Genomic DNA, 18,248 nt, shown 5'->3' with positions numbered 1-18,248 from the left:
ATGTGGAAAATATAGAAGTAAATGTAGATGAAGATAAAAAACACTTGAATCCTAGTGCCCAGAAATGTAACCTTTTCAGATTTCTGTTCCACTCAAATGTACAGGCATATACTTGATGGGGAAAGTTTTCATGAAGCAAATTAAGCACGGCACAATTTATTATGTCTGCATTACATTGATTATAACAGGACCCCAACCAGGAGCCAGGAATCCAAGATGTGTCAAAAAGCTGCTCACAGTTAATCACAGGATCACACTGCTGCTTTGTCGGTCTGGCTGGATTTCCTGTTGCATGTTATTTTGCTGTACACAGTGGGGGCTGTAAGGTCAAGGCCACTGGTGACAGAGGAGGGGAAGCTCCTGAGTAGGAGAACACAAAAGTAAATGAGGCAATATTTGGCTTTTGCCCATTTGGACCAACCAGCTTAATGTTTTCTCCTTGCAATAACAAAATACACTCATAGCTTTTAATTTTTTAAATTACTGCAGGAAAAATACCTTTGTCACTTTGAGTCTAAAATTCTGTGGTCTTTAACCCATTTTTTCCCCCACTGAAACAATTTTTTTTTTTAATACAGTATTTGAAACACATGGGTATTTTTTAGGAGTTGAACTAATGAAATATAGCAGAATAGGCACTCTCTCTTTTTATACATATGTGTACGTATATATATTTCTATATATACACATAAATACACACACATATATTTATATACATACACACATATATGTAATTTAAAAAATAAAATTAGTATCATACTGTACATATAAACTTATATTTTGCATTCTTTACTTAATGGCACATTACTAAGCATTTCCAGGGGAATTAAATATTCTTCAAAAATAAGATTTTAGCTCCCAAAGTATTCTATTACATGAATGTAGCATACATTATTTATCCACTTCCCTATTCAACATTTTATGTTGCTTCCAATTTTTTTCTATTTCAAAAAAAATGCTGCAATAAACGATGTAGTTAGTGTATGACTCTCTGTTCACATCTCTCATATTTTGTTACAATGAACTTTAAAAATGGAATGACTTTCATGACGTTTTCATGAGTACTATCGATAGCTATATATTGTATAGCATACAATGCTTGGCACAGAGCAGGCATTTAATCATTGGTAGCCATAAATCAGAAATCAAGTAACTAAGAGAACAGATCAACTGTGCCAGGAGAGGGTTAGGAGAGAAATGTACTCTGCTCCATCAGGGAGTGATGTGATCGGGCAGTGTGGGAGAAGAAGGATGGGAAGGGATGGGTTGTTTTTGTTCCCAGGAGCAGATGGACCTGCCAGTCCCGAGAATGAAATGATTCTTCACTTTGAACTGAATACAACGATGCCTCCCTCTCATAAATGCCCTCCCTTTGCTCCTTAGAAACCGGCTATGAGCACACTTAGCTTAATCATGGGGGGCGAGTGGGGTGTTGAAGGACATTGATGACACTCTTGATTCAAAACCTTCATGTAGCTGAAAACTGTGATTGGAGAAAAACAGGATGAATCATTGTGTTCTTAAAGACTATTTATTAGCTAGGCTCACTCATGGTGAAAAGAAATAAAAAAGTAAATGACATTGAAATAAAATAAGATGAAAATCCCACAACATTTCTCCCCCAAGAGCTTCAGCTGGACTATACAAAATGGACCACTAGGGATTCTGTGTTTGCAGCTGGCTTACAGGAGACACATCAGAAGAAGAAATAAAGAAGTGACACCTTAATTTCTACTAAGGTATAGGGTCTGCCAGGGTGCAATAAGAAAGTAATGAGGATGGTTTTTTAAACAAAGAAACAAGAATGCTTGTAAGCCTCTGAATGAAACCCCTTTGAAGCCCACATGGTTACACTCATGAACTGTTGGGCTCCTCTTTGGAATGAATCTTCTCAATCCAGACAACTCTACCGCATGTCTTTCAGGGTGACCAGTCTCTGTTCTTTAATGGTGGCCTTGATTGCCAAGTATTGTCTGGTCACCAGGAGCTGGACTTGATGAATAAGGAATAATGCGCCTCTGCAATGGAGCCAGGAGATAAAAGCTGTGAATGGTACAACAATGAGGCTAGTTTTCTTACGCAGGCCCCAGCTGGCCCTGAAGCCTGTCCCCAGAGGTGGCGATCTTTAAACCTGCACCAAACGCTGTGAGTGAGCATTATGAGAATTCACACACAGCCTCCGAGGGCAAGTACATGGAAGGTCGACATTCCTGTGAATGCTTCACCTCTGGGCTGGTTGTTAAAGCCCCGGTTCACTCGTTTAGAGCTCACTGGGAGCTACAGTGGTACTGTTTGTTCTTTCCTGCAAAATGGAAGTCTGTCCATTTAAGTGAAATTTACATTTGGTCCAAGAAAAGACAGTACCTATAAAGGATCTCCTTTCCTTGGAGGGCTGAAGGCCCCCTGGAGGAAACAGGTCCTGAGCACCAGCAATGAACAGGCCAGTCCTCACTGGGTGGCCTCAGGACAGTGACCTGCTGGGTGGGAGATCTGCAGCACCTTGTCACAAAGACTGTCCCTGCAGTGTATCTCTAGGAGATCAGACACCGCCCTGGGGCCTGTCCCAGAGGCGCTCCTTTCCTTCCCCCAGATCCAGAAGCCCTGAGGGGATGCAGGAGAGAAGGGGCCTAGTCCTCTGGGATGGGAGTGTTGCAGTTCCCATGATAGATCTTAACATGTCCCTCGCACCGGAAGTAGGCCTCGAAGACGTCACTATAGCCATGGTCCCTCCACCAGGTGCAGAGCTGCCGGTTCCAGGTACAGTCCAGCACGTGGAAGAGCTCGGGGTGCTCCATGCCAATCATAGTGAAGAAATCCTGGTCCCCAAGGTGGCCACGGAAGTGATACTTGTCGGTGAGCTGCTGCACCTGTGCTGGCTCCAGCAGGCGGCTGTAGAGTGGGGACTGGCGCATGGCCTCCAGGTTCAGGAGCATCACCCCACTGTTGAAGCCAGGCAGCCCCTCGGGTGGAGGGCCCCCAACCCTGGTCTTGGGGTTCTCATGGCGGAACTGCCAGAATGTGTGCCTGTGAAGGGAGAGAGAGCAGGTTTAGCCTGGTGTGTGAGGGGAAGCAGCTTGCCAGTCCCGCTTCCCTGGGTCTTCATGACCCCCCTGGAGAGAGAGACCATTTCCACCTCCATTTTACAGCTATGGAAACCAAAACATTCTGAGGTTCAGAATCTACATCATACCACCAGCAAGTGGCAGAGCTGGAACCTGAACCCAGGACTCAGAATCCAAGCCCCATGTCCTTTCCACCATCCTCTGCTACCTCGGGATAACGATGATAATGACATCATCATCATCATCATCACTGCCATCGTCCTCGTCATAGCTGCCTTTTGTACAGACTTAGGGTGTACCAGGTACTGTGCCAGATTGGCTCAGTAACTCCTTACAGCAGCCCTAAGAGATGGGTGCTCTAAGAGATGATGCATCATTTCACAGCTGAGGAAACTGACACACAGGGAGGCCACCTAACTCCCCCAAAGTCGCACAGCTAGTAAGAAGCAGAAGCAGGGACTAACCCTTGTCCTTGTCTGTGATCAGACAGAGGAGCTGAACCCAGGCTGAAACAAAACCATTTTCTGCTTTAGAACAAGGCTTATTCACTGAGACTCCAAGTCTAGCATTTCTGAAAGCAGGGCAGGGGCTGAGGGATTGGGATGGCTCAGGGCACACACCATGGGCTAGAGAAAAGCAGCTGTAGAAAAGTCTGGGATGATTGTGGCATGTTAGTGGGAATGTCACCTCAGTTTCAATTGCTCTCTAGGCAGATTTAGAAATCCAATCTAGGTTCAGAGTGCATGGGCTGTTACAGCTAGAGAAACTGCTCTAGGTCCTCTATCCAAATGCTTACATTTGGAGAAGCGAAGAAAGATCTAAAAGCCTCTCCCCACAGGGAGTGGCATGGTTGGAGCACTGGTCACTGTTCTCCAACCTCCTTAATATCAAGGTCTTGCGTGTGCTGTAAGGGATGGGCAGGAGGAGGGGCAGAGAGAGCCCGAGCCCACATCCACAGAGATGAGGTCACAGCAGAAGTACCTCGACTTGGAGGAGGGAGGAAAAATGGAGGCCGATTGTCATGGGCAAGGGGCAGGGCTGGGAGGGGCCCCTGCATGGGGAGTGCCTCAGGGCAGCACCGACTCGCTGCCCAGCCTGGAGATGCCACTGCCCTGGTCCCTGGCAGGGATGCTTCCCTGTGCAGTCACAGGATAGGATCTGTGTGGTGCAGGGAAAGGCACAGTGGAAATAAAATCAGAGACCTGGCCCAGGGTGGCCCCAGTGGGTCCATTTTCCAGCTCCAACACATTTCTCCATGTTGGCGAATAGAGAGCCTTCGTTGAGGTCTCGTGTATCACAAAGGGCGCCGAGAGTTTGATCCCACCGAGGGGAAAAGCATTCCCTTTGGACGTTCTTACAAGTGGAATACACAGGTTCGTTGTTTGAGTTTTGCCGTAATTGGACCGTGAGTGGAACAGAGCTCCGGCGCCTGCTTGATGATAACAAACCTGGCAAAAATAAGCTTCTGAAGGAAAGTGAGATGCTGTCATCTTTCTAGCCACAAAAGCCTGCAGTGATGGGATCGGCCAGGGGTGGGATGCAGTGAGTGGCAACTGCTTGTTCATTTTACCTCTTTCTTCCAAGTGGTTAATTTCAGGATCAGGTTACAAGCCAGCTAAAATCCCACCAGACAGATCTGGGCCACCACAATGTGGCAGAGGAGGGACTCTCTGACTAGAGGCAATGGATGCTTCACGTCAGGCCTTGGTTCACCTTCGAGGGGTGAGAGCAGAAACATTTACCAGGAAGGAGGAGAGACCCAAGGAAGGGAGAAAAAGAGAAGCTCTGCGGAGGTCCTGGACCACTCACACTCCATCAAGCCCCCTGGCCAGTGTCGACTCCCCAGAGGACCCAGAAGAGGGAGCGCTCGGCCTGGCTGGTGGTGCAGTCTGTGCAGCCTCCCCAGGACTGCCATGGCCTCTCTTCCTCAGCTCCTGGCAGGGCGCAGGGAACAGTGGGGTTGCAGGAAAGAAAAAGGGACTGACAAGGAATGATGGAAGATAGATGCAGGCCAGACCACCCAGGCTTCAACATTGGAAGCAGAGAGCAGAACAGTGTGAGGACACAGAGTTGCTGCTGCTGAGCCTACAGCTCCCCTGGGCACTGAATCTGCCGCTGCCAGATCTATTGCAGGGTAGAGAGAGGAGCAAGGAACCACAAAGAGGACACTCATGTCTTCAGCAGGCTGGGGAGCACAGAGGCGGTCCACAGCCCCAGCACCCTTACCAACCACAGCAGGCAGGCTCCCTAGATCTTCCCTGTCTGCTGCAAGAGCTCGCTGGCTCAGGAGATGGGGCCAGAGGCAGAGAGAAGAGGACAGACATCCTCCCGGGAGACCATAACCCAGCTGGCTCTTTGGGAACATAATGCCCAGCACTGCCACCCAATCAGGACGAAGAGGCATTTTATAATAAAGAGCCAGGAAGAGCCTGGTCCAGGGCATCAGCGCATTATGATTTATAAGGAGAAGCAAAGGAGGAACAGGAAATTGGAAATGCAAGGTGCGCAGTGTGTCTGCTGAGGCAGAAACACAGCCTGAAAAGGAACCAGTGATTCTCTAAGCACAAAATGATTTCCAGAGTGCCCTGTTCAAAGCATTCCTATTATCCCAAAATGAACCCAGAAAAACAGAGTGGTCGCTTAGGGGAATGGCGGGTTTCTCCGGCCTTCATGCCAGCTGGTTCTCGTGGAGCCATCATGACGCCTTGGGGTAGAGAATGATTTAGGGAGGTGGAAAGGATGAGGGCTCACACGAGGCCTGCCCACGTGGTGCCACCTGCTCCTCACGTACCACAGCACAGCACAGGCTGCAAAGCCCTCTCACATTCTTTACCTCAGCTCCTTCTCCCTGACAGTGCAGGGACAACATTGCCAGCATTTTAACAGAGAGGGAACAGAGGTCCGCAGTTTGTCAGGGGCAGGGCTTCTGATCTCTGAGGGCCCTTTTATCTCCGACTGCCTCAGATTCCATGGGCTAATGTTCCAAGGAGCAGCACTTAGATTTCAATCTTATTCATGAATTTGGCTGGCACACCCCAAGGACAGGGACACTGGGGACCAGACCTTCAGGTGATACAGCCACTGACACTTCACTAGCAGAGGTCAGACCCGAGAGCTGCTCTGAGGCAGGTCAGTGAGGGCCCCAGACCCCTGCTCTTTCCTCACAGGGGCCTGAGCTGACCACATATATTCAGGGACACTGCCAGCGGCACATGCCAAGGCTGCAGGAAACATTTGTATGAATGCGGGTATCTGATTCCGGGTCCTGGCGCTTCTGGAAGTTTCTCTGATTAACCTCCCATGCCCACAATCCATCCATCTTGCCCTAATTGTCTGGATTTGGGCCTGTGTACAGTCTTGTTCCCACTCTCCACGGTCACCTGGAAATCTACACTGCAGGGGATACAGTTTCTTCCTCCTTTGCAAACAATTTCAACTAGGAATCAAGCCCCTGTGAAGATGGTCCATTGTAAATACCAGGTCTTTCCAGAAGTCAGTGAGGCCAGTTGGGAAAATACAAATTATGACCCTTCAAGCACATTCTTCCAGTTATGAATGGTGAATTTCCTATGTTTTTTAATACCGAGTATGTCTTAATTAATAATTATTTTAAAAGACTTAAAAACTAGTGAATTCATTTTCATAAAGAAAAGCCATCTTTACAGAAAGAGATATTTGAAATAATTTCCAAAAGCAAAGTCACATCCTCCCTGAGGTCTTTCCCTGATGATCATGGCCAAGGTCACTCCATAAGGACTCTCAAGTGGACACCCTGGCCAGAGAATCTAAAGCTCATCTTCCCCAGAAAAGAACACATAAGCAATCCCTTCCTCCTCCTCCTGTCACCCCAAACCACAGACCCTTTTGCCTCTGACTCTGCTTGACTTTTCCTCCTGACTTGGCCTTTCTCAGCTCCTGAGGCTCAGAGTTCTCCACTTTCACCTCCAAGAAGGGAGAAGAGAGGATGGAAATGTATACTGAGCCTGGGCGGTCTGCACAAGGCTCCCCTGGAAGGTTCTAGAATCCTGTGCCGATTCAGGCCGAGTTCAAGCTGTAGGCCGTCAGGCAAAGAAGGCTCCATTTTCAGTCCAAGATTCATAAGGATAACATCATGTGTGGCCTTGCCGTGGCTTGCCCCTCCTCGGCCTTGAGCAAAGTCACCAACAGCAAGCAAGGCTGGAAGCACATGGTCTGTGCTGCCTAATCAGCAAAGGCTGGATCAGGAAATGCTATTTCTCTTGTGCCCACGTGTAGGCACAAGGCCCAATTAGCTCTTGTTTGACTTGCAAGTGACCTTGTCTTCCAGTCCTCCAAGATAAAAGGCCAGGAGTGAAGAGCAACGCTCACGGGCTGCCCAGCACTTCCTCCACCCCAGGTCCTCTGTGGTGACCTGGGGACGGTCTGGCCAGGAGGTTGTCTGGACATCCTGCCACCTGGCTGGGTGATGTGTAACTTCAGACCAATGACACTGTAACTTGGTCCTACCTGAGCTGAGGCTGAAGTTCTGTGGCACAGGCATGTGGGAACCACTGCCCTGTGGCATCCAACTGGAGAGGGCATGGGCTTCCTGCAGTTGTGGGGCCACTGCAAAGCTTCAGACTGTCCATTTCCCTGGGGCATTCCTTATTGCCTGGCAAGAGTCACAACTGACCCTTATTAGGCTCTCTTGATACCAAGGCCTGAAGCAGGCTTAGGTTTCCATTTCTGCTAGACAGAGAAGGTGAGCAATGTTCTCAAAGTCACTGGGCCATTAGTGGTAGGACCAAGAGGGGCCCCTTGTAGAACCACAGTCAACCAGAGCCTGAAGACTCTTAGAGACTCCTAGTTCATGTCCCCACTTTACAGAAGAGGAAGTTGAGTCTTGAAAATTGCCTTACCCAGAGTCACACTGCTGACAGGTCAACCCCACATCCCCAGGCAAATAATTTATCCCTTTTCACACGTGCCTCCACTCAGAAAAGGCAACTGCTCTCTCCCACCCCCCAAATCAAGCCCCATGGCCAGGTGAGGCAGCACCGCTCAGACAACGCCAGCCTTCCAGGAGGTACGGAGTTTGTGCTTTTGGATCTGGTGGGGACTCCCTCCTCCAAGCTCACCTCGCCTGTACCTGGAAGGGGAGCCAGATGCCTAATGACTGGTGGGCCTTGCTCAGGGCAGCAGGAGGAACATAAAGCAGGTGGAAGGCATGGGCTGGCCTTGTTGGCAAGAAGACCTCACAAGAAACGTGCGTTTGTTTTCAAACACCAGTCCTACCTGCAGGACAGCAACTGAGTTTCCCAACCACAACAGCCCCAGAACTTAGAGAGGAGGGCAAGGGGGGCGGGGAGCGAGGCAGGGCCCTCTGCTTCACAGGCTGAGTGGGCACCTAGGTGGAGCTGGGGTTAGTCCCCAGTGCTGAAACCAGGTTGCCTGGCAGGACAGGAGAGGACATCTGGTGCGTTGAGACCCACCAGAGACCCTGCAGGGGAGGCATGCTGCAGAGGATTTCCTCAAAGCCTTCCTCCCACTCCAGCCGCCGCCCTCTCCCCTCCAGAAGGATCCAGCATCGGGGCCTCTGCCCGCTCCAGCCTCTCTGGAGCCTTTCCCTGCACTGGAGGATGCAAATGCCCCTGCTCTGCAAAATCCTGGCATCTCTGGGCCACCCACCCCAGCCTGGGAGAATGGGGGCTCAGGGAAGTGAGATGACCTGGAGGAAGGGCTAGGCAAGATGGGGAAGGAGACAGGAGGTAACATCTGCTGAACAGACATTTATTTTACTAAACAGGACAGCATTGCCACCCACCCCCCCACCCAGCGGTTCCGAGAGGTGAAGACACTCACACAGGGTCACAGAGAAGACTACGTTACAGGAATTGGAACTCAGCAGCATGTGTTCCCAACGTCTGTGTTGTGTTTTGCTTATTTGTTTGTTTTAACTCTGCCACACTGGGGCCTTCAGCTGGGGAGAGAGAGTCATGACACTGCACTGGGGTCTCCATTAGATGTGCCAGGCTTTCTAGAGAGCTGCCTGTGCAGTGGGCTCCTCGTGCTAACCTGCAAGACCACAGGGCTCTATGGGCATTTGCTAGGGCTGCCACAACAAAGTACCACAGCCTTGGTGGCTTAAACAACAGAAACTGATCGTCTCAGTTCTGGAGGCTGTAAGTCCAAGATCAAGGTGTGGGCAGGGTTGGCTCCCCACAGGCCTGTGAGGGAGAGTGTGTTCTGCCACCCCCTGGCTTCTGGTGGTTTGCTGGCAATCTGTGGCATTCCTTGTAGAGGCATCACCCTGATCTCTGCCTTCATCTGCACACGGTGCTCTCCCTGGTCCAAATCTCCCCTTCTTATAAAGACACCAGTCATATTGGATTAGGGGCCCACCCTACTCCAGTGTAACCTCATCTTAACCATTACATCTGCAATGACCCTATTCCCAGAAAAGGTCATATTCTGAACAACTGGGGGCTAGGACTCCAGCATATGAATTTTAGGGGACACAATTCAACCATAACACTCTTCAACAATGGAGAAAAATATCCCAGCTCATCTTCACCTAGTTCTCACTGTTCACAGGCTCTGAGAACACCTGTGGGGTCCAGAACTGCTCTCACCAAATTCCCTAACCCCTGCTGCTCCCAATGGGCAGAGAGAGAATGAGCCAAGATGGGCCGGAAGCCTCTGTCAGGAGGATCACAGAGGCGGCAGGTGTCAGTGGACACACAGGCTGCAAGGGAAAGCAAAAGGATTCAGGAACATGTGTGCGGGGAGCAGCACTGGGCAGCCTGCAGAGAGATATCCAAAAGCCCACACTGTGATGTCTCCTAGTTCTTACTGAGACATGCAACAGAGAACACACTGAGTTGAGAGAAGAAATCAGCAATCACCCGAAATTTAACGGAACACCTATTGGACCTGACAGACAGGAAGAGAGTAGCACATCCCTGCCTTCAAGACACTGGTGGCCAACAGGGAGATGAGCTCCCCCATGGGAACTCGCCAATGGTGGCAGTCGTGAGATGGAGGGGAGCGCCTGCAGTCTGGAGCCAGGGCCCGGCCTCAAGGGCTAGCTGTGTGCATCACCGGGCTCTCAGGGCCATGGTTTGCTTGGCGATGATATGGGGGTGGGATGGGGATGATACTCCCCCACAGAGCTGTGCACAGACCCCGCCCAGCACTGTGCCCGTGAGGAGTGGCCCTGACTGTCACGTGGGTGCTCAGCCACAGAAGGGTTGAGGCTGCAATGTCCCTCCCTGCCGGGGCCCCTCTCAGGGTGTGGGGGCACCTCATCCACCCAGCTGGACATCTAGGGGTTTCTGTTTCAACACGGCTTCCTGCTTCAGGAGTCTGGAATGATAAAAGTGACCCACACTGTCTGTCTTGTATCCAAAGCTGGACAAGCTATGGCTAATCCATCTCTCAGCAACACCTGGCACAGAGCTGGAATCAGAGAGGGTGAAAAACCCTGATAGCAAGGCCTCTGACCTGCCGCAAAATGGCCCTCCAAATACCCACAGTCCTCCTTTTCTCTAGTGCAGTTGGTTGGCCTGAGGCCTCTCTATGGCATGGTACAGCCAGGGCCTGGAGGCTGCTGCCCTGTGCCTTCAGAGGTATGCGATGCCCTTCCCCACAGCTTCAGGCTCCATCCCCATGGAGCAGGCGTGTCTCCTGACTCGCTGTTCCCCATGCCCAGCCTGCCTGAGCATCTTGGCCACATGGTCCTCCTCCCACACCTACTGCCCTGGGGCTCTGAAAACAGGTGGGTGGGGACCCGGGAATTCACCACCACTCAATCCCACAAACAGCCCTAGAGCATGTCAGCACCTGAGCTGGGCTAGGCCCTGGGAGGGCCACATTGAGGAACTGGGGAGGGACGAGGAATAGAGGTGATGGGGCAAGAGTCACTGGAGGATCTGAACCGGCATACAGCTCTAATGGTGTCAAGCCTGGGTCACTATGGGAAGTGGGAGACAGTGACAGCAACGGCAAGGCTGGCAGGAGGAAAAGGGGGATGTCCCGCTTGGTCTTGGACATGTGCCAGCAAAAACAATGGCACGGAAAAGCCCAGCAGGTGGCTTGACAGAGAGCAAAGAAGGCATGACAGTACTCTGGAGAGTCCTGACACTTAGGGAGCAAAGGAAGAGGAGTCAAGAAAGATATAGAACCTTGGAGTACCCAGCCACCTGTCCCCAACACTGGCAGCCTGAGCGCCAGCCCTTTTTCTGTTGCAGGAACCCCCAAGGAGCTACAGAGACACAGGGACCTTCCAGTCACTGTGCCCACTCCAGCTTCTTGTCCCTCAGCCCTGTGACCCAGGTGCCCAGTCAAAATGCCTCCAGCCTTCCTCCCCAGCTCCCATCCTCACCCAATCCAGGCCTTCTCTGGGCCTCTCTCCCCGTTTAATGCCCTTCAAACCCACTTACTGATATCAACTGCCCATTCTCTGCCTCCTTCAAACACTCTGGTCTGGACAGAATGATACCCCAGAGGGTACCAAATACCTCAATACCTCCTCCAAGTAAAGATCAGTCCTGCCGCCACTCTCCCGGGCCTCAGGGATGCACACTACCCGCCTCCCAGGTCCAGAACCGCCCTCCTTTCCATCCACCGCAGCCCTGCACCAGCAGTTGGGCACCTCCTTGCTTGTCACCACTGCCCAGCATCCCTATCCCCTTCCTCTGCTCCACCCCAGGCACACTCAGTAATTTCAATGGCATGACAATGGCCCTTCCCTCATCTGGGCCTCAGGTGCCTCAAACCCCACTGTAGCTGCCCACTCAGCTCTCCAGCAACTGGGAACTGAGATCCCTCTCTGATGGCAATGTCCTGCTCTCACTCCATGGAACCCGCTCGTCAGCCCCTCGGGAATCTCTGGTGCCCACCTCTCCCCACTCTCTAGATCGTGTCAGCCTCTCCTTGATCCTCCTGGCTCCCCACCCAGTCTAAATGCCCCTCCCTCCCCGCATCTCATCACAAGCCGAGGGTGAGAACTTGGAATGCCACAGGAGGCGACAGAGAGCAAGGAGCCGGACACTCAGCACTAGGGGGTACACGAGGACTGATAATAATGCTAATGGCTAATATTTAGCAAGTACTTACTATGTGCCAGGTCCAGTTTTAAGTGCTTATCTCTCATGTTTTAACACCCAATTGAGGTAAGATAGATGGGGAAACTGTGGTAGAGAGATATAAAACATTTGCCCAAGGTCAGAAGGGGAGAGGAGCCAGGCAGAAGATTTGCCAGGAAGAGGGGAGCCTGGGATGCACCTGAGACCAGAGAGGGACAGAGGTGAGAAGACGCGGCAGTGAGGTGGGTGTTAGGGACCCTGAAAAGGCTCTGGAAGGGAAGGGGGGAAGTCATCAATGGAGGAAGAGGGGACGGGGTGCAAATAAGGGTTTGAGGAAGATAGAATAGTTTATGAGGCCCCCGGGTAACACAATCAGGAATCAATACAGAGGAATAAAAGGATTTTTCCAGAGTGCTGAGGGCATGAGTGACTCAGGGGACTCTGGGATTGATCACCGGAATGTGTCATATCCATCTTTATGTCCTGAGGGCCTACATGTCATTCACAGAGGGCCCTGCAGAAAGGTGGGCTTCAAATGGATGGATTATGTGATGTTTAAATCAGAGTAATTAGTATGTTGAACATCACAAAGGTATTGATATTCAACTCTGTACCCCACAGATATGTACAACCAACTACGTTTCAAAAATACATAAGTGATTTTTAGTATGTTCACAGAGTTATGCAACCATCACCACTACCTAATTCCAGAACATTTTCATCACCCCCCAAAAACCTCTGTGTCCATTAACAGTTGTTCCATTTCTCTCCAACCCTCACCCCAGTCCTGGGCAACCACTAATGTACTTTCTATCTCCATGGATTTGCCTATTCCGGACATTTCATATAAATGGAATCATACAATTAAAAATGATATTTTTTAAATGAATGGATTAATGAATAAATGTCGGAAGGCATTTAAAACTAGCTGGTAGGAATTTTAAAGAGAAGAATGTTGAAGGAAGCTAGTAGCGCCATAGCTCAGAAAGGCAGGTGAGGAGGGGACAGTGTGCCCTGGGCCCAGTGAGCTGAGAGCCACAGGTTCTTCACTAGAGGAAGACCTAGTAAGGACAGAGACCTGACAAGGACAGAGAAGATGAGGCAGAAGAGTTGGCACTGCAAGCCCAGGAGTCGACGTCTGTGATGAGATGCCCAGAGTGGAAAAGGCTAGGAATGAAAGGGCCCAGGTGTAAGCTGACGCAGCGACGCCCACAGCCCTCTGCACAATGCTCTTTCAGAGCTGGCCCTAAAGGACCCTCCACATGCTGGGACTTGTCCATCACTCATAGGTAGCAGCTCAATTCTGGTGGGAGTCCCAGGACCCAACCAAGAACCACAGAGCCTAGGGCCAGGGGTGGTGAGGACCTGTGTGCACATGGCCTGGCCTGGGTGGTCAAGAGCTGGCTCAGTTCCACAGTCTTGCCTTTCCCTGAATTTAGGCAGAGGGGAGGGACCTTCATCAGGGTGAAGACAAAGCCAGAGAGAGTCACCTTCAGAATCGGCTCACTGCTCCCAACAGCCCCACAGCACTAGAGGTCACAGGGGAGAGTGTTCAGGACACATGGTGGGAGTTTTCCGGGACAGTGAGCAGAACGCAGGTGTGTGCAGTAAGGGGGGGGGGGGGGGGTATGTGTGGAATTTAACCTTGTGTCCCCAATTAAACTCAGTCCACACCAGTGCCCTTCACTATCACAGAAGGAGCCAGAGGTTGAGGAGAGATGCAGGCGTGGCTCACAAGGCACACAGGGACAGGATGTCACTGCTCCTGTCTGCAAGGGCAGGGGAGCCATAGCAAATGTGTTCTTTCTCAAGCCAGGAAAAAAATCTGAGCATCCCCATTCCATGTAAGTCGACCTCACCTTTGGCTGTCCCTGCTCACTGTCCTACACATTTGTGGCAAGGATATTGGTTAAAGTAAAAAGTCATTGGTGCATTGACACAAACACTGAGGATCTCCTACTCATCAGGCACAGAGCCAGGCATCATGTGGAGGGAAGTGGTGGCCAGACCCGCCCTGCCTGCAGAGCCTGACATGGGACCGAGACCTCGTTAAAATGCAGATTCTTGTTCAGATGTTGCATTTCTACAAGCTCCTAGGAATGCTGATGGTGCTGATCCCAGGATGATACTCTGAAGAAAACAAGAGTATTTTCATTATTTTTATAAAGAGATGAGAACCACAAAAGTATCAACGACATCATTTTATCCTGAAAATAGTCATAAAATAGGTGGCATACACTGCACACAGCCACTTACAAATTTTATACAAATTCTATGCTAATACTTGCTGTACTCTCTGGATTTGTCATAGCCCTGGGCAGGCCACTGGAGAAATGCTTCCTGGAAGCAGCAGGAAAATGCTTACGGGTGCCAGGAGGGAGGGCCCAGCTCTACCACCTCCCAGCCCCAGGATTAGCAGTCAGCCTGTGGAGAGCGGAAAGGCAGGGCAGGGAGGCAGATATATATTGGATTTCTACTGCCTTGAAGAAAAAGTACCAATGCACGTAGGGGTTATGAATGCAGGTTCTGGGGCTGGCAGTCCCCTCCAAGGGGGCAAATCCTGGTCTTCTGCTTACCACCCTGGAAAAGGCACTAACACTCTCTCTGCTTCAGGCTTCTCGACTTTAAACTGGGATGTTGAGAGGATTTTATGACATAATGCAAGCAAAATGCTCAACAAGTTCAGGTGAGATCACAGAAGCCACGGATGTACGTCAAGTTCAGTGAGAAGCAGTGTGGATTCTCTATGCCAAGCACACACACGTCCCTCTGTCGCCTGCAGCAGGCAGTGGGCCCTGAACCCAATTCACCTCCCTCTGCCAAGGGTGACCTTAGGCAAGTCACTTCCCCTCCTGGAGCCTCAGTTCCTGTCCCTGTTAAATGGACTCATGAGGCCAAAGATCCCTTTCCGTTCTGAGAGCCTACAGTTCTATGCCAAGACTAGGATTTACTATCCATGAAGCTTCGAGGGAACATAATGATCACTGAACTCCAATGATTAACCTCTCTTTAAATGTGCCACCACTGAGTACAATGTAGTTTGCTTTTTTTGGTTACTTGATTTTGTTTCAAAACTCGTTTTCAGGGCCGGCCCGGTGGCGCACTGCTACAGTGCGCCGCTTGGGAGCGCGGCGGCGCTCCCGCTGAGGGTTCGGATCCCACATACAGACCGGTTCCTGCTCACTGGCTGAGCGAGGTGCAGGCGCAACACGGAGGGTTGCGATCCCGTTGCCGTCCCGGTCCGGTACGGGCGCGACACTGAGGGTTGCGATCTGTTGCCAGACACGAAAAAAGACAAAAAGGAAAAAAAAAACTCGTTTTCATGTGTCGACAATGCCCCACCATTGTCCAGTGTTGGGCATCTGAGTAGATTCCATGCACAAGCACCTCAGCAGCATGCTGTGTGTGTCCAGGGGCGGCGCACAGGGCGATCACTGTGCGTATTCTGTCCTTCTTAGTTTTGTTTTGTGTGGTGTCTGTGGGTACAGGTTTGAGGAGATAGGGGAAGACTGGCCTTAGTTTCTGCCTAACCCTCTCCCTCCCTCCCTGGGAGCTCACAGATAGTTGCTGACCCTGCCCATCTTCTCTCTCCCTCTGGTGCCACCACCTGAGCAGCTGTGCAGGAGCAGGAGGGAGGAATAGGCAGGGCAGGAAAAGTTCCTTGTCTTCCCAGAACTTCTGTCCCTCAGTCATTTCAGCATAGAAACACGGAACCTTGTGGGAGTCCAAATAGGAAGAAAGAAAGATCTCTCCGACCCTGCCCTCAGCCACAGGCACACCCTCCCCACCAACAGGAGCAGGTGGCACAGACACCAGGCCTCAGCCAGGAAGCTCAGCTTGCTCCCTCCCCACCAAGACGATCCCTGGAGCCTCTGCTCGGGTTTCCCAACACCACAGGCCTCTTGCCCTATCAACTCCTCAGAAGTCAGGATCATCCATACACCCAAGTCGTCAATAAATATTTGTTCAAAGCCTATTAGAATGAAATGCCATGCCTGAAATAACAGAAGGGAGAGACTGGCTGCCCCCACTCAGTGGAGCCTTTACTCAGCTTTACACACATTATTTCAATTTCTCCCAACAACCGCCTGTGGTCAGTACTATTTCCATTCTACAGATGAGGAAATGGAGGCTCAGAGAGCTTGAGTGATGCGCTCGTGGCCACACAGCCCTCCTGCAAGGCTAAGTCCAGAGGCCCATCAATGTGGAAGACCTACAGGGTGGGCTCTCAATCTCCCCTGCTCTCCCCTGCTCTCCCCTGCTGTCACTAAGTTCAGTTAGAGTGAGAAATAACATCAGAGAATGGATTCACAGGGGCCTTGGTTCTCCAGGAAGGTTTGGCTGATGGAGCAGAAGACAGGCTATGGGGTCTGAATTTCACCAGGCAGTTCCAACCACCGAGCAGGCTGTGGGTATACGGCAGGAGGCCAGCAGGGGTCGGCCAGCGCGCTCCCTGCCCAAGGTTCCAGCATCACCCTAGAACCAAAATCTTTAGCTGAAAAAACCGACAGAGATCACTTGGGAAAAACCCAGATACGACAGCTCACACACTAGGGCCCCACAAGGCCTTTCTCACGCCAGTGAGATGGCAGCCTCGGCTTGCTTTGTTTTGATTTCCATATTCTTGATGAGAAAATCACACTCTTTGTAAAGGTCATGGCACCTCCAGTTCTTTCCCTAAATCCTTGAGTCAGTCCATGCTGCCTTCTCTTCATTTGCCATACTCCAATGAGTTTAACTACCCAAGAGCACTCTCGGGAAAACTCCACCACTACACACAATCACAGGACACCATCCATCGGCTTCTGAAGCCGAACCACGGGGCTCCATCCCATACATTTGTTCAGTCATGTTCATCAGGGCCAGGGATGCGCGCAGGGCACTGAGAATTCCGAGCGGGCTCACGGGGAGGTCCTCGTCCTGTAGGGCCCACCTTAGTGGGGACAATCACACTGTCTCGATGCTAGGGACGGCACACTGTGGCTCTTAGCAGGGAAGCTTCTGTGACAGTGCCCGAGACAGCAGCTCCAGCTGGCGGTCTAAGCTGAGGGTAAGAAAGGGAGACCTGAGAGGCAGCCACACCCCAATTCTCTCAAAATTCTGGAAACATCCAGAGTCTGCACTTTCTCAGAGTGGCCGCAAAGTCCTCCTGTGGGTGTAACCTTCAAGGAAAAAGGCATTCCCCATGGGATTTACATTATTCAAGCACTGAATCTTCTTGCATGAGGTCAAGTGAGAAAAGAAATTATTGCCATTTGAAAGTTCAAGCTGGGGACAGAAGGAGGCCTAGTGAGGCCCCTGCAGAATTGTTCAGAGGAACATAGGCTTTGGAGAGACAGTGTTTGCTCCTGGGCCCCACCCCTTCCCAGGGATGGTGGCTTGGCACCCGCATGGAGTCCCACTGCCCTGCCCCGAGCTATGCAGTGCGGTCAGAGAGGAGGGCAGCTGAACTCCACATGCTCACTCACGGCTGGGAGCCCTGCCGTGCCCGTGGGCTACAGGAGCAGTTATGGGCCAGTCTGTGTGTGGTGACAGCAGAGTCCAGCGCTGAAGTGACGAGACCACTCATCACTCCTACACTTGGGCTCAGGCTGGTCCAGGGTTTGGTTCAATATTCTCAGGCCTGTACTGGCCTCATGCCCCCTGGCTGTGGCAATGGCACAGTGGCTCTGAGCACTAGCTGAGCCAGCAGCCTCTTCCCGCACCCAGGGCTAGCCCCTACAGCGGCTGCCACCCCTCACCTCTGCCCTCTGCACTGTGCAGGCCTCCTGGAGTCAGCCCTCATTACAACTCTGTGATGCCAAGATGCAGAAAGACCCACCGTTGGCTTTTTAAGCCTCTCCTCATCCAAGGGCTGCCCAGGGCCTGTGCACAGGGACAGCTGCATTCAAGGCCATTTGTGTAAATAGAGCACACCTGAGCAAAACAGACCTGGCCTCCAGCCCACCCAAACCTCCAGTTTGCCATCCCCCTGTACCAACACCACCACCGCCGGCATCCCCACACAGCTGCCTGCACTGTGTGCCCCAAAGCCCCACAGCTAGGCACTTCACCATATCGTCTTTGTTGTTTAATTTATTTTCTCCCTTCCCTCCCTCCATCTCCCCCCCCCCCCCCCCCCGAGAAAAAAAAAAAAAAAAAA

General features: G+C 51.3%; 1 protein-coding gene across 1 annotated transcript in view; it reads right to left on the bottom strand.

Moving 5' to 3' along the window:
• Positions 1–1,512: 1,512 nt before the first annotated feature.
• LOC103601767 (xyloside xylosyltransferase 1-like) overlaps positions 1,513–18,248 on the bottom strand; it is a gene marked incomplete at its 5' end in the record, with an annotated part of 85,797 nt that continues 69,061 nt past the window's right edge. The window contains one exon of the mRNA XM_008586195.1: positions 1,513–3,024. Within this exon, the coding sequence (XP_008584417.1) occupies positions 2,628–3,024 (397 nt within the window). The remainder of the gene's footprint in view (positions 3,025–18,248) is intronic.

Source organism: Galeopterus variegatus, unplaced genomic scaffold, assembly GCF_000696425.1.
Source record: "Galeopterus variegatus unplaced genomic scaffold, G_variegatus-3.0.2 Scaffold3865, whole genome shotgun sequence".
Lineage (NCBI taxonomy): Eukaryota > Metazoa > Chordata > Mammalia > Dermoptera > Cynocephalidae > Galeopterus > Galeopterus variegatus.
Note: the sequence above shows the minus strand (reverse complement) of the source record. Positions and strands in the feature narration are given on the sequence as shown.